Here is a 25,641-nt window from a genome sequence, read left to right on the forward strand (position 1 = left end):
CATCTCTGTAGTCCCAGATACTCAGGAGGCTGAGGTTGGGAGATAGCTTGAGCCCAGAAATTTGAGACCAGTCTGGGCAACATAGTGAGAACCCCATCTTTATAAAACATGTTATACCTCAACATGGGTATGCTTTACCTACTGCCAAATACCTTGCTTTTCTTCATATTTCTCTCACTTTAGCATATAGATAATCTACCTCAATCTTTTTAACTACCACATATTTCTGTGGAATGGATATGTAATAGACACATCTTAGATGCTTGGATTTGATATTATCAGTTTATTTTAAAGCTTAATTATCAAATGATTGTAAGCATAAAAAGCAGATTGTGTGCTGGCATTTGGCTATTTTAGGAGTTATGTCAGACTAACTTGTATGGTAAGGTTTTCAGACTCTTGAGAGGAATGCTGTGGCTCTAGGAAATGTATGTGTTTCTCAGTGAGGCATTCAACAATGTCTCATGAAACCTTTTAGTTAAGATGAGGAAATGGTAACTTGGGATGATTTGACTTGAGTGGATCCATAATTAATTAACTGCTAACAAATTCAGCTTTTGAATAATTTTGTAAAAGATCAGGTTTATGAATTGAGGTCAGTTTGCAAACAAGAAGAATTATGTCCATGTTTTGTTTCTTATTTTTTGTTGTTTTTTTCCACATCTACAGATGATATAGTTTGATGTCTTTAGAAAACTTCTCCACCCTGTAGAAACTAGTGTTCTTATTTTTTTTGTGTGTGAGTTTAAGAAATGTTTTATGCGTATACTAACCAACACGCACACAACCTCTCTCTTAAAAACATGAAAAATGTTCAGTCATTGTTTTTATATTGATTTATGTTTTTATATTGATTTATTTCCATGAATTGTATCTTGGAGATCTTTCCATATCAGTATATAAAGAACATCCTTACCAGTTTTTTTTGTTTTTTGTTTTTTTAAATTAAGAGGAAGGGTCTTACTCTTTTACTCAGGCTGGAATACTGTGGTATGATCATAGATTGCTGTAACCTTGAACTACTCGGCTCAGGGGAACTTCCTGCCTCAGTCTTCCAAGTAGCTAGGCCTACAGACACACACCACCATGGCTGGCCAATTTATTATTACTGTTATTATTTTATTTTTATTTTTTGTAGGGATGGGGTTTCAAATGTTACCCAGGCTGGTCTTGAACTCTTGGCCTCAAGTGATCCTCCTGCCTCAGAATGTGTTAGTTTTGATGTTTGCATATTATTCTGTTATATGTATTGTACCATAGTTTGGGGTGTTTTTTTAAACCAAGGATCTAAAACTAGGACATTAGCTTGTTTTTGCTTTTTCCCTATGCTATTCCAAATAACTCAGCAATGAATAACTTGTGCCATTTTACATGTGAAAATATGGGTAAAATAAATGCCTGAAATAACTGCGGGATCCAGGTACATCTATGCATTTATAATTTTTAAAGTTGTTGCCAAATTTCCAACCTTAGAGAGGTAGTACAGTTTAAATTTCTACCACCAATTAAGAAAGCGGTGAGAGATTTAAAAGCAGCTACTCTAGCCATCCATATGGTCACTTTTAGGATATCTCCAGTAAGTGGTCATTGCTTGTGATGGAACATTTTCAGTGATAGCCATTCACTGCTTTTTAAGATAGTCCAGGCTGGGCGCGGTGGCTCCCTAGCTCTCTGGGAGGCCAAGGTGGGCGGATTGCTCGAGGTCAGGAGTTCGAAAGCAGCCTAAGCAAGAGCGAGACCCCGTCTCTACTATAAATAGAAACAAATTAATTGTCCAACTAATATATATAGAAAAAATTAGCTGGGCATGGTGGCTCATGCCTATAGTCACAGCTACTTAAGAGGCCTAGGCAGCAGGATTGCTTGATGCCAGGAGTTTGAGGTTGCCGTGAGCTAAGCTGTTGCCACGGCGGCACTCACTCTAGCCTGGGCAACAAAGCGAGACTCTGTCTCAAAAAAAAAAAGATAGTCCAGTGTGCCTTTGGATAATTTGGTTCTTGGTGCTTCCTTATATAGAGTAAAAATACACTTCAAGTTGCTATGTATCGGTCTTGTTTTTTCTTTTGGTGATATTAAAAAGTTTAATACTTCTTTTACAAAATAATTTTAATATCTGAACACAGCTATTATGTATTCTCTTTGCTATTCTATTTATTCATCCCTTCCACTGTTTTACGTAACATAGGGCTAAGAGTCTATTTATTCTCTTGATTGTTCCCATTTATCCCAGTAGTATCCCAGTTACTCATATTCTTTGAAAATGTGCTATCCACAATGTGGCATTTCCAAGTATGGTTTCACCAGTGCTGTTTATAGTAGGGTCATCTCTTCTGCTATAGACCTGATTATGGAAGGTAGAAAAGTAATATAACTAAATTCTCCAATTCCCTGAATGTAACTTTTGTATGTGTTTTTAGTAGAAAATAATTTCCTGAGGACACACTTGGGGATAAAAAAAAAAACAGTAGTTTCTCGGATGTGCTTTTGGTATGCATCTTTTATAGCTAGATTATATAAATTCCTTGGTTCCCAATTTTTTGTAATCTGTTTTCTAATTCAGTTTAACCATTGGTTAACTATTCATTATCAAACCAGCACAGTGTAATAGAAAGGAATGTCTTACTATTAGAAATACGGGTATTACCAAATTAAGATTTTTGATTCTAAAATTATTAGGTTCCAAGACCAAAGATTAAATTAATAAAAGGAGAAGCTGGACAAAATCTGCTGGAAATGATGGCCTATGATCGTCTGAGCCAATCAGGTAATGGTAATGTTTAACTGATATAATTTAAAAAAGAGAAATTTCTTTGTTAAGGAACATCTAATGATAAAGTCTTGTGTCTGTCCAGGATATAATTTGTCAAAATTACTTGTTTACTTTTGCCATGTCACATAAGGGCAAGAGGTATGGAAGAGATTAGAATACATGGTATATTATTTAAAAGAAATAAATATTTGATACTTTTTGCTCCCAGGAGGAGATAATCCCTTACTCTTTCTTTATGTAGCTGCTAGAACGTCCATTCAGAATATTTCAAAGCACTTCTTGAACTAAGTATAATGGTTGATTTGCCAACCTTTTAACACCAGTTACTTTTAAAACACTGGGGGGATATCAAGATCAAGGTACAGATCTATATCTTGAAGAGCCGAGAGCATGGTGAAGAAGATAGAAGATACATACTCAAAACCTATTAGGTTCTTGGGATTTGTAATTTTATTCCCATTTTTGACTGTTTGGGATGGATCATAAAGATCTGTTACATAATACCTGTGATTTTGCTAGGGCACAAACTTCCAGGTAGTCAAATAGCCAGTGACTCAAGCAGTGAACTCAAGAAATGTAATGCTTTCTGTAGGTAGCAATTTTGAAATAAAATTGAATGAACTTTATTAAGACCAAGAAGTAGCATTAAATCAAAGTTGCTAGAAGCTTTGTTTTTTAGTTAGGGTGTTGATCAAATTTCACATTGCTTTTCTGTTCCACAGCCTGCCTTTTTAATGGAAGTTAGACTTTCATTCCTTGAAGTTACTTTGCATTTTTCCTCCTTTCTATTTTCCTTCTGCCTTTGCAGGTGTCACAGTTGGTAAAATCAACTGTGTTTTCTTATGTCTTTGATATGGGCATTCCTGAGAGTATCTCTTCAAGTTTCCTGAGAGACAACAGTCAGGTGGCAACCAAACCTGACTAATCAGCAGAATTAACCCCAAGGAGGCTTTTTAAAAAAACAACCCCCCCCCCAAAAAAAACCCCACTTAAATTGAAATATAATTCATATTCCATATGATTCATCCATTTAAAGTATACAATTTAGTGATTTTTAGTATGTTTATAGAGTAGTACAATTATCACCACAATTGATTTTAGAACACTTTCATCACTTCATAAAGAAACTCCATACCCATTAGCAGTCAGTTTGCATTTTCTCAAATGTCTCTGCTCTAGGCAATCACTAATCTACTTCTTTCGCTTTCAATTTGCTTATTGTGGACATTTCTTATAAATGAAATCATATGATAGGTAGTCTTTTGTGACTGGCTTTTTTATTAGCAGATGTTTAAGGTTTATTCATGTATTCGTACTTTATCCAAGGAGTATTTTAAAAATAGGTTTGTCACCCCAAAGCTATGGAATAAAAATCTTTGGGAGTAGGGCCTGGAAAAAAATACCTTGTAAAAGCTGTTTGAAGGAGGATTCTGATCAGCCAGGTTTAGAAATCAGTGTATCAGATCAGAGATTCTGTGGCTACTTAAATCCAAACCTTTTTATCTAAAGTATAAAACTTTTGGCATTTTTCATACATATTCCTATCTTTTTCTCTTCCTTTTTATTCTCTTATGTAGACACGCTCTTAAAAACCTATACTCTATTTATTCTACATGAGCACCGTTTTTGTTGTCCAGCTGTAGTTTTGGGGTTGGAGGGTTAGGTCTGACATAATCATCTTATTTCCCTGTTGGGTATGCAAATGAAACTAGAGAGATATGAGTAAATATAATCTGTATTTTTAAAATGATGGATATAATTTATTTTTCAGGACACATGTTGCTAAACTTAAGTCGTGGCAAGCAAGATTTTTTAAAAGAGGTTGTGGAATCTTTTGCCAATAAAAGTGGGCAGTCTACTTTATATGATGCTCTGTTTTCTAGTCAGTCACCTAAGGATAAATCTTTCCTTGGTGGTGATGATATCGGAAACATTGCTGTGCAAGCACCAGAGCCTGATGATTTGGCTAGATATGATGTTGGTAAGTTACATGCTTCAAAGGAAACCTTCTGCATCTTAATCCTTTTATATTAGGAGGACAGTAAATTGTCCATTATCTTATTACCCTGAAATAATGACTTAATATTTTTCTGTATTCTTTTCTGTTTTTTTTTCCTTTTTGAGAGAGCTGGAAGGGGTGGTGGTGGGTGCATATATTCTTCTGTATATAGTTGTTTTTACTGTATATGTGATTTATCTTTCATGAATTCTTTTCCATAGTATCTATATTAAAACTCTACATATAGCACTTTTAATGGCAAGCTTTTTTTATGAATTAGCCATAATTTGCTTGCTACTTTCTACTATTGGGCATCCAAATTGTTTCTAGTTTTTTCACTATTAAAAATAATATTGTAGCCGGGCGCAGTGGCTCACGCCTGTAATCCTAGCACTCTGGGAGGCTGAGGCGGGCGGATTGCTCGAGGTCAGGAGTTCGAAACCAGCCTGAGCAAGAGCGAGACCCCATCTCTACTATCAATAGAAAGAAATTAATTGGCCAACTAATATATATATAAAAAAAAAAAAATTAGCCGGGCATGGTGGCACATGTCTGTAGTCCCAGCTACTCGGGAGGCTGAGGCAGCAGGATCGCTTGAGCCCAGGAGTTTGAGGTTGCTGTGAGCTAGGCTGACGCCACGGCACTCACTCTAGCCTGGGCAACAAAGCGAGACTGTCTCAAAAAAAAAATAAATAAATAATATTGTGATGGAAACTTCAATATAAAGTGTCTACATTTCAAGTGATTTCCATAGAGATTCCTAAAAACAGAATTAGTGAGGAGATGGACAGTTACAAGTCTTTTGCAAATTGCCAAGGTGCCAGAAAGGTTGTACCTCTCTTTATGCTTCCAGAAGCTTCTATAACCCTTTCAGTATTGATTTTGTTGTAGAAGAAAAGATCTCTTTATTATATTAATGGATTAATATAGTGATATTCCATTGTTTAACGACTTTACTGAAAAGAAAATCCATTGTTTTAGGATTTCTTATTAGGTGAATATTCTTTATTTGGTCTCTATAAGCAGATTTTGTTTTACTGAATTCTAGTGAATCTCATTTCCTTAGATGGACTTGAAAAAAAATTATCTATAACAACTTTTTTTGGCGGTGGTGGGGGCAGGTAGGGGTGCCTCACTCTGTTGCCCTGGCTAGAGTTCAGTGACATCATCATAGCTCACTGCAGCTTAAACTTCCAGGCTCAGATGATCCTCCTAACCCAGCATCCCAGTAGTTAGGACTACAGGTATGTGCCACCATGCCTGGCTGTTTTTTTTTTTTTTTATTTTTGCAGAGAACAGGGTCTTGCTATGTTGCCCAGGCTGGTCTCAAACTCCTCACCTCACGTGATCTTCCTGCCTTGGTCTCCCAAAATGCTAGGATTACAGACATGAGCCTCGATGCCCAGCCCATACTGTTTTTATTAAAATTTCTAGATATAAAGTGTGACTGTATATAGTAAGAACATGAGAGTTTGCTTCTCATGGAATTTCCTCCAGCTCTGATATAGCAAAGCAATTGTATAAGACACATTTAATGTGCATTAATGGTTTATTTTGGCAAAACTAATGGCACAAGGGAAGTTTTCAAAACCTCAAGCCAATTTTTTTTTTTTTAATTTCAGGTGCCATTCGTGCTCATAATGGTAGTCTTCAGCACCTTACTTGGCTTGGCTTACAGTGGAATTCATTGCCTACCTTACCTGCAATTCGAAAATGGCTAAAACAGCTTTTTCATCATTTGCCCCAGGAAACCTCAAGGCTTGAAACAAATGCACCTGAATCAATATGTATTTTAGATCTTGAAGTAAGCAAAGATTTTAACACATTAAATATTTTGAGTATTGTTTAGCCTTTTTCTAACTTAATTTAATTTTTCTTTAAATAAAATAGGTATTTTTACTTGGCGTGATATACACCAGCCACTTACAATTAAAGGAGAAATGTAATTCTCACTACACCACCTGTCAGCCACTGTGCTTGCCACTTCCCGTGTGTAAACAGCTTTGTACAGATAGACAGAAAACTTGGTGGGATGCAGTCTGTAATCTAATTCACAGAAAAGCTATGTAAGTAGTAAAACAGAAATATTATTTAACTTATTGCCTTGGTTTTACTGGGGATTTACTTTCTTATGTGATGATTTAATTTGTCATGTGACAGTTATATAATGTACATGTTGAACTGTGTGTTTATAAAGCATTTATATTAAACTTTTTTTTAGCCCTGGAACCTCAGCAAAATTGCGACTTCTAGTTCAGCATGAAATAAACACTCTAAGAGGCCAGGAAAAACATGGCCTTCAACCTGCTCTGCTTGTACATTGGGCAAAATGTCTTCAGAAAACGGTGAGTTTATTAAAGTGTGAACATTCTTTTTTTTTTTTTTTTTTTGAGACAGAGTCTCACTTTGTTGCCCAGGCTAGAGTGAGTGCCGTGGCGTCAGCCTGGCTCACAGCAACCTCAATCTCCTGGGCTCAGCGATCCTACTGCCTCAGCCTCCGCAGTAGCTGGGACTACAGGCATGTGCCACCATGCCCGGCTAATTTTTTGTATACATATTTTTAGTTGGCCAATTAATTTATTTCTATTTTTGGTAGAGACGGGGTCTCGCTCAGGCTGGTTTCGAACTCCTGACCTTGAGCAGTCTGCCCGCCTCGGCCTCCCAAAGTGCTAGGATTACAGGCGTGAGCCACCACGCCCGGCTCTGAACATTCTTAAAGAACATTAATTTTTTAAAAATTATGCACTTTTTATTGTAAGTTTTTTCTGGAAACAATAACAGCTTGTTTATATTATGCCAGGTGAAATGTGTTTTTAGTCTTGCCACAAAATAGTTAATACAGTTATATATAAGCACTTGGAGAAGTAGTGCCCAGCCCAAGGTAAATATTTGCTATTATTGTTACTATTTAGTAATTAAGTTATGATTATTGTTCAGTTGGAAATTTTTTTTTTTTTTTGAGACAGAGTCTCATTTTGTTGCCCAGGCTAGAGTGAGTGCTGTGGCATCAGCCAGAACAATTTTTTAAAGTGTTAGATAGCACATGGCTTTCTGTGTAAGGGCATTATACATCTTTCTGAATATTTGAGATCTAGCTGGGCGTGGGGGCCAGTAATTCTAGCTACTTGGGAGGCTTAATCAGGAGGATTGCTTGAGCACAGGAGTTTGAGACTAGCTTGGGGAACATAGTGAGACCCTGTCTCTGAAATAAATGTATAAATATGTATGTGCACATGTATATTAAAATAAATATTTGAGGTCTATCTTGTGGCCAGATTGGGTGGCCAGTTTTGCCCTTTGACAAACTGATACTACACAGAAATTTGGTTAGCCCTTTGACCAAACTGTGATACCACAGAGAGGCAAATTTTGGCTATCTAAAAATAGCAACTCTTAAAAAAATAGGTTGGACTGCCTCATAAAGTAATGTCATTGAAAATGTTTTAAAGTTGAGTCTAGAGTGATCACTGGTAATAGAGTGGTTAGTTATTCCAATATTTGGAAAGTTGACCAAACTACTTTTGAGTATTCCATTTGGTTTTGACTTGAAACTTTACAGTTGTTCTTAGCATATGTAAATGAAGTTTTAGATTTTAAAAAATTCCTTATATGTTCCTTAAAGTTGTGTACATCTGACTTTCTGTTTTAGGGCAGCGGTCTTAATTCTTTTTATGATCAACGGGAATACATAGGCAGAAGCGTTCATTATTGGAAAAAAGTTTTACCATTATTGAAGATAATCAAAAAGAAGAGCAGTATTCCTGAACCTACTGATCCTCTGTTTAAACATTTTCATAGTGCAGACATTCAGGTGACAGAGAATCTCTTTGTGAATTTACTGGGGATATAGATTTCCATTTATAAACAAAGAAACGGAGATATGAACTCAAATTAATTGCCTTGTTATTTAATTGCTTTGTTTTTTAAATCTAGTTGTTGCAAGTAAAATATGACAAATGAATAATGAGATGTTAAGCTCTTTGGATCATATAAAATCATTTGGGTTTGATATGCTGAGTAAAAACGATTTGACTAAAAACTGCTAAATGTGTTTAGGCATCTGAAATTGGTGAATATGAAGAAGATGCACATACAACTTTTGCTATATTGGATGCAGTTAATGGAAATATAGAAGATGCTATGACTGCTTTTGAATCTATAAAAAATGTTGTTTCTTACTGGAATCTTGCACTGGTAAGTAGATGTGATATTTGAATTAAAAGGTTTTTGTTTTTAAAACCTAATTGTTTCATAAAAGCACTCTTTGTATAGATTTTTCACAGGAAGGCAGAAGACATTGGAAATGATGCCCTTTCTCCTGAAGAACAAGAAGAGTGCAAAAATTATTTGAGAAGGACCAGGGACTACTTACTAAAGATTATAGATGACAGTGATTCAAATCTTTCAGTGGTCAAGAAAGTAAGTTGCAGGTTGTTGTACATACTTCCTTATTGATAACCTAGCAACCAGTGTTTTTGTCTTGGTTTTGTATTTTGGCAATTTCAAAAACACCCAGTAATACCATATTACTAATGCACAGAAGGAGGATGTGTATATAAATGCCTAACTTTCTTTTCTTTTTTTTTTTGGTTTTTTTTTTGAGACAGAGTCTCGCTTTGTTGCCCAGGCTAGAGTGAGTGCCATGGCGTCTGCCTAGCTCACAGCAACCTCAAACTCCTAGGCTCAAGCGATCCTCATGCCTCAGCCTCCCAAGTAGCTGGGACTACAGGCATGCACCACCATGCCCAGCTAATTTTTTTCTACATATATTAGTTGGCCAATTAATTTGTTTCTATTTATAGTAGAGACGGGGTCTCGGTCTTGCTCAGGCTGGTTTCGAACTCCTGGCCTCGAGCAATCCGCCAGCCTCGGCCTCCCTGAATGCTAGGATTACAGGCGTGAGCCACCGCACCTGGCCTTGCTTAACTTGGTTTTCTTTGCCTTAGGTTTGGTGTGTCTTTTTTTTTTTTTTTTTTTTTTTTTTTTTTTGAGACAGAGTCTCACTTTGTTGCCCAGGCTAGAGTGAGTGCCGTGGCGTCAGCCTGGCTCACAGCAACCTCAAACTCCTGGGCTCAGCAATCCTACTGCCTCAGCCTCCCGAGTAGCTGGGACTACAGGCATGCGCCACCATGCCCGGCTAATTTTTTGTATATATATATACTTTTTTAGTTGGCCAATTAATTTCTTTCTATTTTTTGGTAGAGACGGGGTCTCGCTCAGGCTGGTTTCGAACTCCTGACCTTGAGCAATCCGCCCGTCTCGGCCTCCCAAAGTGCTAGGATTACAGGCGTGAGCCACCACGCCCAGCCTTGGTGTGTCTTTTTTTAAAACTTGATCCTAGGTATATACTCTTACAAAAGTACTTGGGGAAGTAGGAAAGATTTCCAAGGTATGACATTAATATTGTTATCTTGGCAATGTAATCAAAACAGATATTCAGCATTAATTCTTAATGAATTTTGCTGAAATTGAAAGTGGTCAACAACCTCAGAGCATTTCTTCTCATCTCATCATCTCTTGCGGACTGTCTTGTTTTCCAGCTGTCAGCAGTTTGAGATTGGCTTGATGGTATTAAATTATGTTCAGCTTTCCTTCTGAGAACTTTGTTGATTAATTTTTGCTGCTACTTTTTGATTAGGATTTATGATGTTGGGTGTATTCTAGCATCTATATTTCTCTCCATTCAAAATCAGTTAGAAAATATCAGTAACTTATGTCATTCACTTGGAAAAACTTCCCAATTTAACATTTCTCCACCATTATGGCTAACAGAAACAGCATGGACTTTAGAGTCAGAAGACTATACGGTATACAGTATATTCATATGTATTACAATTTAAAGGGCTTGTTAAAGTGAGAAAAATGTAAATAGTATTAATATAACATCTTTATATTTTCGAGTTATTACTTTTGGTATTTTTATACTAAAGCCCTTGATTAATGCCTTTTGTTTTTAGTTGCCTGTGCCCCTGGAGTCTGTAAAAGAGATGCTTAATTCAGTCATGCAGGAACTTGAAGACTATAGTGAAGGAGGCCCTTTTTCTAAAAATGGTTCTTTGCGAAATGCAGATTCAGAAATAAAACATTCTACGCCATCTCCCACCAAATATTCACTATCACCAAATAAAACTTACAAGGTAGGTAAGAAAGAATCACTCCATTTATGGAATATGTTACTATTCTAAGTGTTTTAAGTATTATTATTATTTTTTTGTTTTGTTTCTGTTTTTTAGTATTCTCCCAAAACACCACCTCGATGGGCAGAAGATCAGAATTCTTTACTGAAAATGATTTGCCAACAAGTAGAGGCCATTAAAGTAAGTCATTCAGTTTCAGTAACTGTACCTCTTACTCCAAGATTCTTTCCCTATCCATTCCCTCACTTGTTTCTAAAGCTGGTCAAAATGTCCCCTTCCCATCCTACTGTAGAATCATAACATGTTTTATATATCTCTGTCTTGACCCTTTACCATAGTGTTGAAATTACTTATGTCTCTGTGTCCTCATAAACAAAATTTGAGTCTTTCAAAGGTAAAGACTTTTATCCAAAATATAACACAGTTCTTGGCACAGAGGATGTTCGCAAGTGATCGAACTACTAAAATACAACGATCAGACCTTGGTCTATGAGATCATTCATAGATAGGCTATGGATCAGGTGTGTGTTAAATTTATAGCTAGGAATTGAAAGAGTGGTCCAAACTTCAAAAAGTCTTTATCTCTTTTAATACTTTTGTGAATGTGACTTAATAATGTAAGAAAATAGTTATATATATATAATCTTAATTTAACTATGTGATTCAAAGGAGCTTTATTTCTTTGGAATTGGAAATAACAGGTTTTTTCATGCACATTGGGTCAGAACTAAATTTCTCATAACAAGGATATCCTGATCTGTGGCAATTATTACAGTGTGATCAACAGTGTGTGAAACTTAGAAAATACTGTTTGGAGGGAAAAATTTTTTCGAATTTGTATTAAGTTTTTTTTATCGTTTTAATTTCATAATATTATGGGGGTACAAACATTTTGGTTACATAAATTGCTTTTGTACTATTTGAGTCAAAGTGTGCCTTTCCCCTGATAGTGTGCATTGTACCCGTTAGGTGTAAATTTACCCATCCTCTCCTCCAATAACATACGGAAAGTTATTTCCATATGTGCACATAAATGTTGATCTATTAATTCCAAGTTAATGGTTGAGTACATGTGGTGTTTGTTTTTTCATTCTTGTGATATTTAGAAGAGTGGTGTCCAGTTCCATCCAAGTTAATACAGGAGGTATTAGCTCACCATTTTTTTTATGGCTGAGTAGTACCCCATGGTATACATATACTACATTTTATTAATCCACTTATGTATTGATGAGCCCTTGGGTTGTTTCCACATCTTTGCAGTTGTGAATTGTGCTACTATAAACATTTGGGTGCAGGTGTCTTTTTTGTAGACTGTCTTTTTTTCTGTGGGTAAATATCCAGTGGTGCGGTTACTGTTTCAAATAGTAGTTCTACATTTAATTCTTTGAGGTATCTCCATATTACTTTCCATAGAGGTTGTACTAGTTTGCAGTCCCACCAGCAGTGTATGAGTTTTCCTATCTCCATATCCATGCCACCATTTGTTGTTTGGGACTTTTTCCTTTTTTTGAGACAGAGTCTCATTTTGTTGCCCAGGCTAGAGTGAGTGCCATGGTGTCAGCCTAGCTCACAGCAACCTGAAACTCCTGGGCTCAAGCAATCCTTTTGCCTTAGCCTCCCAAGTAGCCTACAGGCATGTGTCACCATGCCCGGCTAATTTTATCTATATATATTAGTTGGCCAATTAATTTCTTTCTATTTATAGTAAAGACGGGGGTCTCGCTCTTGCTCAGGCTGGTTTCGAACTTCTGACCTCGAGCAATCCACCTGCTCCGGCCTCCCAGAGTGCTAGGATTACAGGCATGAGCCACCGTGCCCGGCCTGTTTGGGACTTTTTGATGAAGCCATCTCACTGAGTTAAATGATATCTCATTGTGGTTTTGATTTGCATTTCCCTGATGATTAGAGGTATTGAGCATTGTTTAGTGTGTTTGTTGGCCATTAGTCTATCTTTTGAAAAGTTTCTGTTCATGTCCTTTGCCCATTTTTTAATGGGGTTGTTTGATTTTCTTTTTTTCTTGCTAACTTTCCTGAATTCTATGTAGAGTCTAATTATCAACCCTTTATCAGAAGTGAAGCATGTGAATATTTTCTCCCATTCTGTAGGTTGTCTGTTTGCTCTAATGATTATTTCCTTGGCTTGCACAGAGATTTTGTATATTCATTTTGTATAATTGTGGCTTATGATATTACATACACTGATTTAACATCGAGGTTTCAGGCACTGAATATTGTATTCTGTGGAAGTATAGTGGACTAGTTCGTGAGCCTGAAAAGCTGGGTGTTTATACTGACTCTGCCACTAATTAATGATTTTGGGCCAGTTGCTTCCTTAACTTTATATTTCCTGGCTTCTCATCTGTAAAGTGTAAAGTTAGAGAATTGTTGAAACCAATTCTCATAACATTTTCTAGTATTTTCAGTCTTAAAAATTATGATTATAGCACTGATTGCAAGTTCAGCACTGAGGTCCTAGTATCAATAGTGACCACTAAAATTTTCCAGTTGATTCTACCGATTTCTTATTCTTGGATATGCAGCATCTGGACTAGGCAGAGTAGATGGATGAATAAGGAAAATTTTATTTAGTTTGAAAATTGAGAGTTTTGGACTTCATAGTTATGTCTTTCTGGGAAATATTTATTTGAAACACTTGTGGAATAAAAAAGACATTTTATCTCTGCTCTGATCTCACATGTTATAACTCGTTGGATGTCTGGGCTGGTATAGAGAAGTTTGAAACTGTTTTCAAAATTGACCTGTTATCTGATACCACTACAGTTTCTTTAAAATAAGAATTACTTTATTGATTATTTCTGTTTCTTAGGACAACCTTGTTTTGTAGATTCTGGAGTTGGATAGGATGTTGTCATCTATTATAGTCTTTAGCAGAAATCAGAGCTAGCACATAGCTACATTAGAAGGCAATATATCGGAATCCCATCTAGGCAGCAGAGTGGTGTTACGAAAACATTTTTGGAGTGAAGATTTCAGCTGTGCCATTTTCTTCATTTTTTTTTTCCCATTTTAAGATATGAGTTAATATTGTTTACCGGTATAAAGATTAATTAAGAACTTAAGTGCCTGGAGCATATTATTACATATGTAATAAATTCTGTCCAAATATTAGTTGTTTTCCCTTCCCTGGTGGAGCATTTGAGCATCAATGAGAATTAATAGTACTTTATTAATAGCACATGGATAAGTGGAATGCTAGTTTTAGGAGGCAATATGGAATGTTGAGTAGTCCAGATGGACTGAAGAGTAAAGTAATAATATGGAAAGGAGACACTGGAAGGATGGTCAGGGTAGTACTACTTGAGGACTGTGAAGGTTGGAGAAAGAAGTTTAATTTGTAGGTACTTGCTGTTTTGATCGGGGACATTTCTTGGCTGGAACTGAACTTCAGAAAAATTAATATAGGAAAATGTAAAGTAGAAATGGAGATGAGATCATTTAGGAGGTTATTCAGTTGTTTAGGTTAGACTTAGAATGAATGGATAGGTAGGTGGCACTAAGAAATGAAAGAATGGGAGCAAATACTATAAATTTTAACAATTTCAGCATCATGTTTTGAAATCACTACCTGATAGCCAGATCTCATTGGAAATAGAATCTCTTAAAAGACACCATCAAGTATTTAAATTTAAAATATTAAGTCTGCCCTGGCATAATCTAATTAAATCTTTAAAATTATTTTCTTTTTTTCTTCCAATAGAAAGAAATGCAGGAACTGAAACTAAATAGCAGTAACTCAGCATCCCCTCATCGTTGGCCCACAGAGAATTATGGACCAGACGCAGTGCCTGATGGATATCAGGGATCACAGACATTTCATGGGCCTCCACTAACAGGTGAGCTGGCAATTGGATAATCCCAGATTTTAGTAAAACCACTCTACCTCCCTCTTTTAAATAGATAAGTTGTGAAATCACCATGTCTGTTTATGTTTGTTTATATACATGTTAATATCTGTCTGTTTTTATATCACTTAAAAAACTGTATTTGGTATTATGGAGATTTTTATAATTCCAAGCAGAAATAAAACAAGTTTTATCTGATCTCATGTATATAAGGGCTTAATGAACCCTTTAATGTACCCTATCACCTCAGATAAATTGAGTCTGAGATGGTATTATTCCTTAAATTGAAAAATGCTAATAAAGTTATGTAGTAACATATCTAAAGAAAAACTTAAATATCTGGAGAATTATTTTGATATACTGAGAGACAGGACACTAATAGGAAGTGTTATTTATTTTGAAATATTATGGCTATATATAGAAGGACAGGGAGTTAGGACTTAGACCATATTGGGTTTTTAAGATGTGTTATATCACATATTAGCTGTGTGAAGTTAATCTCTCTGAAACATGGAGATAATACTTCACATAATCACTACGATCATATATGTGGTTGGGTGTGGGTGTGTACTAGGCATTGATTATAGTATACAGTAAACATTTACTGCACTAAGGTTACTAATAGTGCTTACTGTGATTTGGCTATGTGCAAAAGTGTTTTGTGAATGTAATTTGATTTACCACTATTAATCTCCCAATTTTATAAATGAGGAAATGGTTTTAGAAAGGTTAGGTAACTTAACCATTATTATATAGCTAGTTATTGATAGAGCTGGGATTCAAACTCAAGTAGTATTAACTCCTGAGTGCTTGCTATTATGATACATTGCCCCCTGGCAGCCAGAAATGACAATAAAAATAGATTTCTTTTACACCAGACAGACTACTGAAAGTGCATGTTTTTTTTTTTTCTAATTGCTTTTAGCCTAAGAAAGTATTAGAATGATAAAATCTCATTTAGATTAGCACATTTGTGTGATGGTTCATACTTAAGGCACCTCCACCAGCCTCTTGTGAGAGTGTCTCCTAAATGCAAGCAAAATAACAGAAAATCTTTGTGAAGTCAAGCTTATTAAATGTTATGAGTCGTAGCTAAGTATGTGAGATGTCTAGAGTTCAAACCCTACTTACTTAAAACTCCCATGCATTGTATAGAGCAGGGGTCCTCAGACTTTTAAAACAGGGGGCCAGTTCACTGTCCCTCAGACCATTGGAGAGTGCGCACTGTGGGCCCAGGACGAGTCGGCTGCTAAGGAGGATAGGCAGCAGCGGCGTGGCAAAAACACCCAGAGGGCCGGATAAATGTGCTAGGCGCCTGGTACAGAGACTTGTAAGAGGGTAAATAGACTGGCTAGCCTTTTCTAGGACTTTTTCAGTGCTGTGTGCAGTTAGTCATTTGGCACCTTTTGAGACACAATTTCCATTTCTTCTCTGTACAAACTTAAAAGGCCTTCTGGTATTGTACAAGCATATAAGCACAACATTTACATTGTCTCATTTTATTCTTGCAATGACCCTATGAATGTGTAGAAGCAGCTCATCCTCATTTTACAATTAAGAAAAATGGAGATTCCAAATGGCTTATTGACAGCAGGGTCACAAAGTAGCTTTGTGCCACTGAAAGGGCTGAGAGAACCCAGGTCTCCTGATTCCTATTCCTGTGTTCATAGGCTTCTCCTCCCCCCCCCCATGAAAGTAAAAATGTATCAAGGTGGATGATTAAAAACAAAGATTGGTAAGCCTGTAGGACATTCTCAGAAGTATGGAACAACGTAAAGACAACTAAAAACTACCTACTTTCTTATCACATAGTCCTATTAACATTTTGGAGCATTCCTTTCTGGTTCTTTTTCTATGTATACATAAAGTATTTTTAATAAGGTTTTTAACCATGTTACTATGTTGTATGTAAACGACTTAGCGTTTTTTGTTTTTATTTTTTTTGAGACAAGAGTCTCACTCTGTTACCCGGGCTAGAATGCTGTGGCATCAACCTAGCTCACAATAACCTTAGACTCCTGGGCTCAAGTGATCCTCCTGCCTCAGCCTCTTGAGTAGCTGGGACTACAGGCATTCGTAATTATGCCCAGCTAATTTTTTCTATATATTTTTAGCTGGCCAATTAATTTCTTTCTATTTTTAGAAGAGACGGGGGGTCTCGCTTTTGCTCAGGCTGTTCTCGAACTCCTGACCTTGAGCAATCCTCCTGCCTCGGTCTCACAGAGTGCTAGGAGCCACTGCGCCCGACCGCCTTTTTTGTTATTATTTTAAGTTCTGAGCATTTTTAAAATTAAATTTTCTTTGAATTTTAATGGGCTTTTGTAATATCCTATCATGTAGAAGTACCATAAATTCTATTGCCGTATGTGGTTTCCAATTCATGCTATTATAAATCCTAGGACACAGTCCTTTGATTGTCGGATATTTTAAAAATTAGTTTACACTCTTACCATTAGTATCTAATAGTGCCATCTTTGTGCTCTTGCTAGTGTTTCAGTTTGTAAAAACCTTTAGCACTTTGTAGGAACACATATGGTATAAAGTTTTAAAGTTTTTTTTTTACTAGGCATGTTCAACACTTCAACATGCTCAACAGTTCATGCAAATGACTGTTGGTGGTTTTACCAACATGAGTGCCTTTTCTAGTTGTTTGCCTTCCTGGTAAAACACAAAACAGATGGGCAGATAGTTTGTGTATCAACATGAAAGCTGATGTGCTTTTTTTCCCCCCTAAGCCAAGGAGCACATTTCTGTTCCTTGTGAGATCCTTCCCAGGAATTTGTCAGATGATTTTTTTGACCTGAACATTCTCGGTAATAGCTTGAGTGTAACCTCATCATTCTGCAGATTTTTGAGACCCACTTCAAAAACATAGCCCTTAAGGCCTTTTGATATTTATTTCCTGAATTATCTATTTATGTGGTGCTTTTTAAAATTAGATTATTTTTAATGGATTTATAAGAGCTCTTTTTAATTTTTTCTTCACTGTTAAGAGTCAGTAATCAAGGATAAAGTCCCTAGTTAAATTTCAGACTTTATGATTCTTGGCTCATGTCTGTTAGCTTTGTCTCTGTTCTATCCTTTTTTCCTCCCCATAGTAATTCCAAGATAACTATCTTTACTAGGCAGTTCCATTCAGAGTCCACTTTCATACTTGGGCTTGCGACTAGCCTTTTTCTAGGTATTTTTCAATGCTTCCCAGAATCAGTTGTTTGGAACCTTTGGGGCACAGTTTCCATTTCTTCCATGTACAGGCCTAAAAGGTCTTCTGGTTGTTTTGTTTTCTGGTAAAACTGTCATAACAAATAATTTTGCCATTAACATGAGTACCTTCTAGTTGTTTGGCTTCCTGGTAAAACTCACATAAAACAGATGGAGCACATAGTTTGTATATCAACCTAAGTGGTGATATGCTTTTTTACCCCTCTTTAATGCCAGGGGAACTCATTTCGTGTTACTTGTGAGATTCTTTCCATGAATTTGTGATTTTTAGCTTGTACATTCTCAGTAATAGCTTTAGTTTACCAAATGCGACCTCCTCATTCTGCAGATTTTCAAGGTTCACTTGCACTTTGGTTCCATAAGTCCTTTCTGTAACTAGTATATTCCTAGTCTTTCTGATGTTGAGCATGTCTGTGCTTTCACATCATACTGATCTTTCTTAGAAAATGGACCAATTACTTTCTCCTTACTTTCTTTTTTGATGCTTGTTAGGTGCTTGTTCTGGATCGCAGCAGTGCTATTCTCTTATTCCTTGTGTCATATTTAGCAGTTTTGTCTGGTTTATCATTTGATAATCTCCTTGATTGGTATATTTTGATGTACAGAAATTTAAAAATCTATGTAGTTAAATCTTTCTTCAATTTCTGTTGCTTTTGTATTTATAGTTCTTGCCTAGATAGTTAATAACTGTAGTATAGACTTTAACAGTGTTTTCTTTTTTTTTTTTTTCCTTTTTTTTTTTTAGTTGCAACTACTGGCCCTTCAGTATATTATAGTCAGTCACCAGCATATAATTCCCAGTATCTTCTCAGACCAGCAGCTAATGTTACTCCCACAAAGGTAACAAAGGAATAATTTATACATTTATAAGTATCTTCTTTTTAATTGTTTAGGCTTCCTTCAAAGAAATTTAGTGAAGTAGTTCAGTATTAAAACTAATATGTCCCATAAGGTATGGATACTTCTAATCTCTCTCTAGATACAGAAGGTATACTTCTTAGTCACCTTATTTTTATAAGTGTGAACATTTAGAATATTTTTTAAGTGAGAGTGGTGATGGTGATTGATGGGTCATTCATCATCCTGTTTTGGCAGAAATAGAACTAGAATGTCCTTGCTGAACCACTATGTGGTAAGTACTTTTAGGCCTGATATGGCTACACAACTGTTGATTAAGACCCAAAACTACAATATTATCTCAATGTGAGGGCTTTGAGGACAGAGGGTTGAGGTGTTAGACCCTTCTCCTGTTCATTATGTGGCCCTGGGCTAGTTTCTTAACCTCTCACTACTTCTGTTACCTCATATGTAAAATGGGGATAATAATAATGCCTTAATTCATAGGGTTTTTGAGGATATTAAAATCAGATAATAGATATAAAGTGCTTAGAACAGTGACCAATTGGCACTTTAAAAAATGCTCAATAAATGTTAATTTTCTTCATCATCATCATCATCAGTACCGTGTTTCCCGAAAATAAGACCTACCCATAAAATAAGCCCTAGCAGGATTTCTAAGCATTTGCGCAATATAAGCCCTACCCCCAAAATAAGACCTAGCGATGGGCGTGGCTACCCAGTGTATCTGGACAACCTGTGAATTTCGTCGCAGAGCGGTAAAGAAGACGAGCAGCTCTTCTCATCTGCCCCACCAGAGCTCTATTGCTCGGCATGAGAGATTGGGGCCAATGGTTCTAAAGGAAATACATTCGCCAGAAATTCAGGATGGAATTTGGGGTTTGGAGAGTTATGATGACGTTCCAGAAGAAGACGACTTAACTATATTTGAATAAATGTAGATTGTTGTACTGTACTTAAAACAAATAACACATCCCCTGAAAAAAAGCCCTAGGGTGTCTTCTTGAGGAAAAATAAATATAAGACCGTGTCTTATTTTCGGTGAAATATGGTAATACTATTAACATCATTTGATAAATTATTTAGGAATGAAGAAGATATTCTGTGGATTTATTGTAGAAATAGATTTTTAAGATGCTATTGTTAATCTTTATTACATGCCAGGTATATATGCAGATATCTTTATAGTAATATCCTCTCTTAATGATGTGCTGTATACTCTAATGATACCTTCTTTACCTAATAATATTTTAAAGTTTGTGAGAATTGATTTGTATCTACTTATCTGTAGTTTTGTAGACAATCTTCAAAATATTTTAACTTTCTCTCTTTTAGGGTCCAGTGTATGGAATGAATAGGCTTCCACCCCAGCAGCATATTTATAATACCTATTCACAACAGATGCACACACCACCAGTGCAAAGCTCATCTGCTTGTATGTTCTCTCAGGAGATGTATGGTCCTCCTACTTTGCGTTTTGAGTCTCCTGCAACAGGAATTCTGTCACCCAGGGGTGATGATTACTTAAATTACAATGTTCAACAGACAAGCACACATCCACCTTTGCCAGAACCAGGATATTTCACAAAACCCCCAGTTGCAGCTCATGCTTCAAGATCTGCAGAATCTAAGGTTATGGAATTTGGAAAACCTAATTTTGTTCAGCCCATGCCAGCTGAAGGAATAAGGCCATCTTTGACAACACCAGCACATACAACACAGCCAACTCCTTTTAAATTTAACTCAAATTTCAAATCAAATGATGGTGACTTTACATTTTCCTCACCACAGGTTGTGACACATCCCAGTTCTGCAATTTTCAGTAACAATGAATGCCTTTTAGGTCTCCTGACTTCAGATAAACCTTTGCAAGGAGATAGCTATAGTGGACCAAAACCAATTCCTAGCCAAACCTCTGGATCTCGAAATCCATTCAATTTTGGCAGCAAAAATATGCCAGGAATTCCATTTACAGAAAATATGGGACCAAGTCAGCAAAAGAATTCTGGTTTTCGTCGAAGTGATGATATGTTTACTTTCCATGGTCCAGGGAAATCAATATTTGGAACACCCACTCCAGAGCTGGCAAACAAGAATCATGAAACAGATGGAGGAAGTGCCCATGGGGATGATGATGATGGCCCTCACTTTGAGCCTGTGGTACCTCTTCCCGATAAGATTGAAGTAAAAACTGGTGAGGAAGATGAAGAAGAATTCTTTTGCAATCGTGCAAAATTGTTCCGTTTTGATGGAGAATCAAAAGAATGGAAGGAACGTGGGATTGGCAATGTAAAAATACTAAGGCATAAAACATCTGGCAAAATTCGCCTTCTAATGAGACGAGAGCAAGTACTGAAAATCTGTGCAAATCATTACATTAGTCCAGATATGAAACTGACACCAAATGCTGGCTCAGACCGATCTTTTGTATGGCATGCCCATGATTATGCAGATGAGCTGCCGAAACCAGAACAACTTGCTATTAGATTTAAAACTCCTGAGGAAGCAGCACTTTTTAAGTGCAAGTTTGAAGAGGCCCAGAGCATTTTAAAAGCCATAGGAACAAATGTAGGCACAGCTCCAAATCAAACTGTTAGAATGGCAAAAGAACCCACAAGCCATGATAACAAGAATATTTGCAAATCTGATGCTGGAAACATGAATTTTGAATTTCAAGTTGCAAAGAAAGAAGGGTCTTGGTGGCATTGTAACAGCTGCTCATTAAAGAATGCTGCAAGTGCTAAGAAATGTGTATCATGCCAAAATCTAAACCCAAGCATGAAAGAGCCTGTTGGCCCACAATTAGTTGAAACTGTTTTTGCTCCTAAAACCGGCCCAGAAAATACTCAAGATAGATTTGCATTGATGACTTCAAAGAAAGAAGGCCACTGGGATTGCAGTGTTTGTTTAGTAAGAAATGAACCTACTGTTACTAGGTGCATTGCATGCCAGAATACAAAATCTGCTAACAAAAGTGGATCTTCATTTGTTCATCAAACTTCCTTTAAATTTGGCCAGGGAGATCTTCCTAAGTCTGTTAACAGTGATTTCAGATCTGTTTTTTCTACAAAGGAGGGACAGTGGGATTGTGGTATATGTTTAGTACACAATGACGGAAGCTCTACAAAATGTGTTGCTTGTCAGAATCCAAGAAAACAAAGTCTACCTATTACTTCTGTTTCAGCACCTGCCTCTTTTAAATTTGGTACTTCAGAGATAAGTAAAACTGCAAAGAGTGGATTTGAGGACATGTTTGCTAAGAAGGAAGGACAGTGGGATTGCAATTCATGCTTAGTGCGAAATGAAGCAAATGCTACAAAATGTGTTGCTTGTCAGAATCCAAGTAAACCAGGTCTGTCTGCTTCTGCTGTTCCAGCTCCTGCCTCTTTTAAATTTGGTACCTCAGAGACAGACAAGGCTCCAAAGAGTGGGTTTGATGGTATGTTCACCAAGAAGGAAGGACAGTGGGATTGCAGTTCATGCTTGGTAAGAAATGAAGCCGGCACTACCAAATGTGTTGCTTGTCAAAATCCAAGTAAACAGAATCAGTCTACTTTTGCTCCTTCAGCATCTGCCTCTTCAGAGATAAGCAAGGCTCCAAAGAGTGGGTTTGAGGAAATGTTCACCAAGAAGGAAGGACAGTGGGATTGCAGTTCATGCTTGGTAAGAAATGAAGCCAGTGCCACCAAATGCATTGCTTGTCAGAATCCAAATAAACAGAGTCAGCCTACTTCAGCTATTTCAGCATCTGCCTCTTCAGAGATAAGCAAGGCTCCAAAGAGTGGGTTTGAGGGAATGTTCACCAAGAAGGAAGGACAGTGGGATTGCAGTTCATGCTTGGTAAGAAATGAAGCCAGCGCCACCAAATGTATTGCTTGTCAGAATCCAAATAAACAGAGTCAGCCTACTTCAGCTATTTCAGCATCTGCCTCTTTAGAGACAAGCAAGGCTCCAAAGAGTGGATTTGAAGGAATGTTCAAAAAGGAAGGGCAGTGGGATTGTGGTGTTTGCTTTGTACAAAATGAGAGTTCTTCTTTAAAATGTGTGGCTTGTGATTCCTCCAAACCAACTCATAAACCTGTTGCAGAAGTTCCTTCAGCTTTCACGTTGGGCTCAAAAACAAAGTTAAATGACTGTTCTGGAAGTCAGGTGGAAACAGGATTTAAAAGTAACTTTTCAGAAAAAGCTTTTAAATTTGGCAACAGAGAGCAAGGATTTAAATTTGGGCATGTGGATCAAGTAAATATACCTTCATTTACATTTCAGGGTTCTAATACAGAATCCAAGTCAACAAAAGAAGGATTTAGTTTTTCCATTCCTGCGTCTGCTGATGGATTTAAATTTGGCATTCAGGAACCAGGAAATCAAGAGAAAAGTGAAAAGCACCTTGAAAATGACACTGGTTTCCTGGCTCAGGATGTTAGTAGCCAAAAGAATGGTAGTGGTGTGATTTTTGGTCAAACAGGTAGCACTTTTACCTTTGCAGATCTTGCAAAATCAACTTCAGGAGAAGGATTTCAATTTGGCAAAAAAGACCCTAATTTCAAGGGATTTTTAGGTGCTGGAGAAAAATTATTCTCATCACAGAGTGGTAAAGTGGCTGATAAAGCCAACACTTCTTCTGACATTGAGAAAGATGATGATGCCTATAAAACTGAGGACAGTGATGACATTCATTTTGAACCAGTAGTTCAAATGCCTGAAAAAGTGGAACTTGTAACAGGAGAAGAAGATGAAAAGGTTCTGTATTCACAGCGGGTAAAATTATTTAGATTTGATGCTGAGATAAGTCAGTGGAAAGAAAGGGGTTTGGGGAACTTAAAAATTCTCAAAAATGAGGTCAATGGCAAACTACGAATGCTGATGCGAAGAGAACAAGTGCTAAAAGTGTGTGCTAATCACTGGATAACAACTACAATGAACCTGAAACCTCTCTCTGGATCAGATAGAGCATGGATGTGGTTAGCTAGTGATTTCTCTGATGGTGATGCCAAACTAGAGCAGTTGGCAGCAAAATTTAAAACACCAGAACTGGCTGAAGAATTCAAGCAGAAATTTGAGGAGTGCCAGCGACTTCTATTGGATATACCACTTCAGACTCCCCATAAACTCGTAGATACTGGCAGAGCTGCCAAGTTAATACAGAGAGCTGAAGAAATGAAGAGTGGACTGAAAGATTTAAAAACAGTTTTGACAAATGATCAAACAAAAGTTATTGACGAAGAGAGTAAGAATTTAGGTACAGGTGCTGCCACTGCTTCAGACACAACAGTCAAGCCAAATCCTGAAAGCATTGGGCCCTCATTAGAATGGGATAACTATGATTTAAGGGAAGATGCTTTGGATGATAGTGTTAGTAGCAGTTCAGTACATGCTTCTCCATTGGCAAGCAGCCCCGTGAGAAAAAATCTTTTCCGTTTTGGTGAGTCAACAACAGGATTTAATTTCAGTTTTAAATCTGCTTTGAGTCCATCTAAGTCTCCTGCCAAGTTGAATCAGAGTGGAACTTCAGTTGGCACTGATGAAGAATCTGATGTTACTCAGGAAGAAGAGAGAGATGGACAGTACTTTGAACCTGTTGTACCTTTACCTGATCTAGTTGAAGTATCCAGTGGTGAGGAAAATGAACAAGTTGTTTTTAGTCACAGGGCAAAACTCTACAGATATGATAAAGATGTTGGTCAATGGAAAGAAAGAGGCATTGGTGATATAAAGATTTTACAGAATTATGATAACAAGCAAGTTCGTATAGTGATGAGAAGGGACCAGGTACTAAAACTTTGTGCCAATCACAGAATAACGCCAGACATGACTTTGCAAAATATGAAAGGGACAGAAAGAGTGTGGGTCTGGACTGCATGTGATTTTGCAGATGGAGAAAGAAAAGTAGAACATTTAGCTGTCCGTTTTAAACTACAGGATGTTGCCGACTCCTTTAAGAAAATTTTTGATGAAGCAAAAACAGCCCAAGAAAAAGATTCTTTGATAACACCTCATGTTTCTCGTTCAAGCACTCCCAGAGAGTCACCATGTGGCAAAATTGCTGTAGCTGTACTAGAAGAAACCACAAGAGAGAGGACAGATTTAATTCAGGCCGACAATGTAACAGATGTAACTTCAGAAGTTGGAGAAGTTTCTAGCACATCTGAAACAACAAAAGCAGTGGTTTCTCCTCCTAAGTTTGTATTTGGTTCAGAGTCTGTTAAAAGCATTTTTAGTAGTGAAAAATCAAAACCATTTGCATTTGGCAACAGTTCAGCCACTGGATCTCTGTTTGGATTTAGTTTTAATGCACCTTTGAAAAATAACAATAGTGAAACTAGTTCAGTAGTCCAGAGTGGATCTGAAAGAAAAGTGGAACCTAATGAATGTGACCTGTCAAAGAATACTGATACCAGACAATCTTCTGATGGCAAAGTCAAAAATCTCTTTGCTTCCTTTCCAAAGGATGAGTCCTCCATTAATAACACATTTAAAACACCAGAAAAGGGTAAGTGCTTATTAGTCTTCAGAGTTAAGAACAGTTTTTTTTTATTTTTTTCCTTTTAATGTTTATCTTGATAACAGACTCTCTGTAGGATGCTATTGTTATTGTCAAAGTTGGGTCATAAGCATTACTTTGTAAACACCCAAAATATAGTCAAGCATATTTTTATCTACCTAAATAAGTTCACCGTGGATATTTGAATGGCAAGTGATTTTAAGTCATTAAAGAGATTTCACTGGAAGATATTTATATCATGCTAGGGCAGAGCAAAAGAACTCAATATAGTATAAGGACTCATGTACTTG

General features: G+C 36.8%; 1 protein-coding gene across 2 annotated transcripts in view; it reads left to right on the forward strand.

Annotated features, from left to right (window-relative positions):
- The window catches only part of LOC105856129 (RANBP2 like and GRIP domain containing 4), a 68,328-nt gene that overhangs the window by 20,066 nt on the left and 22,621 nt on the right, over positions 1-25,641 (forward strand). For both annotated transcript variants that reach the window (XM_012737616.2, XM_012737617.2), the window contains exons 8-20: positions 2,677-2,764; positions 4,542-4,751; positions 6,392-6,573; positions 6,660-6,835; positions 6,991-7,114; positions 8,419-8,580; positions 8,826-8,963; positions 9,042-9,188; positions 10,727-10,906; positions 11,003-11,086; positions 14,625-14,760; positions 18,737-18,831; positions 20,185-25,339. In XM_012737616.2, coding sequence (XP_012593070.1) covers positions 2,677-2,764; positions 4,542-4,751; positions 6,392-6,573; positions 6,660-6,835; positions 6,991-7,114; positions 8,419-8,580; positions 8,826-8,963; positions 9,042-9,188; positions 10,727-10,906; positions 11,003-11,086; positions 14,625-14,760; positions 18,737-18,831; positions 20,185-25,339 — 6,877 coding nt within the window. The remainder of the gene's footprint in view (positions 1-2,676; positions 2,765-4,541; positions 4,752-6,391; positions 6,574-6,659; positions 6,836-6,990; positions 7,115-8,418; positions 8,581-8,825; positions 8,964-9,041; positions 9,189-10,726; positions 10,907-11,002; positions 11,087-14,624; positions 14,761-18,736; positions 18,832-20,184; positions 25,340-25,641) is intronic.

Source organism: Microcebus murinus, chromosome 3 (genome assembly GCF_040939455.1).
Source record: "Microcebus murinus isolate Inina chromosome 3, M.murinus_Inina_mat1.0, whole genome shotgun sequence".
In the NCBI taxonomy this organism is placed as follows: domain Eukaryota; kingdom Metazoa; phylum Chordata; class Mammalia; order Primates; family Cheirogaleidae; genus Microcebus; species Microcebus murinus.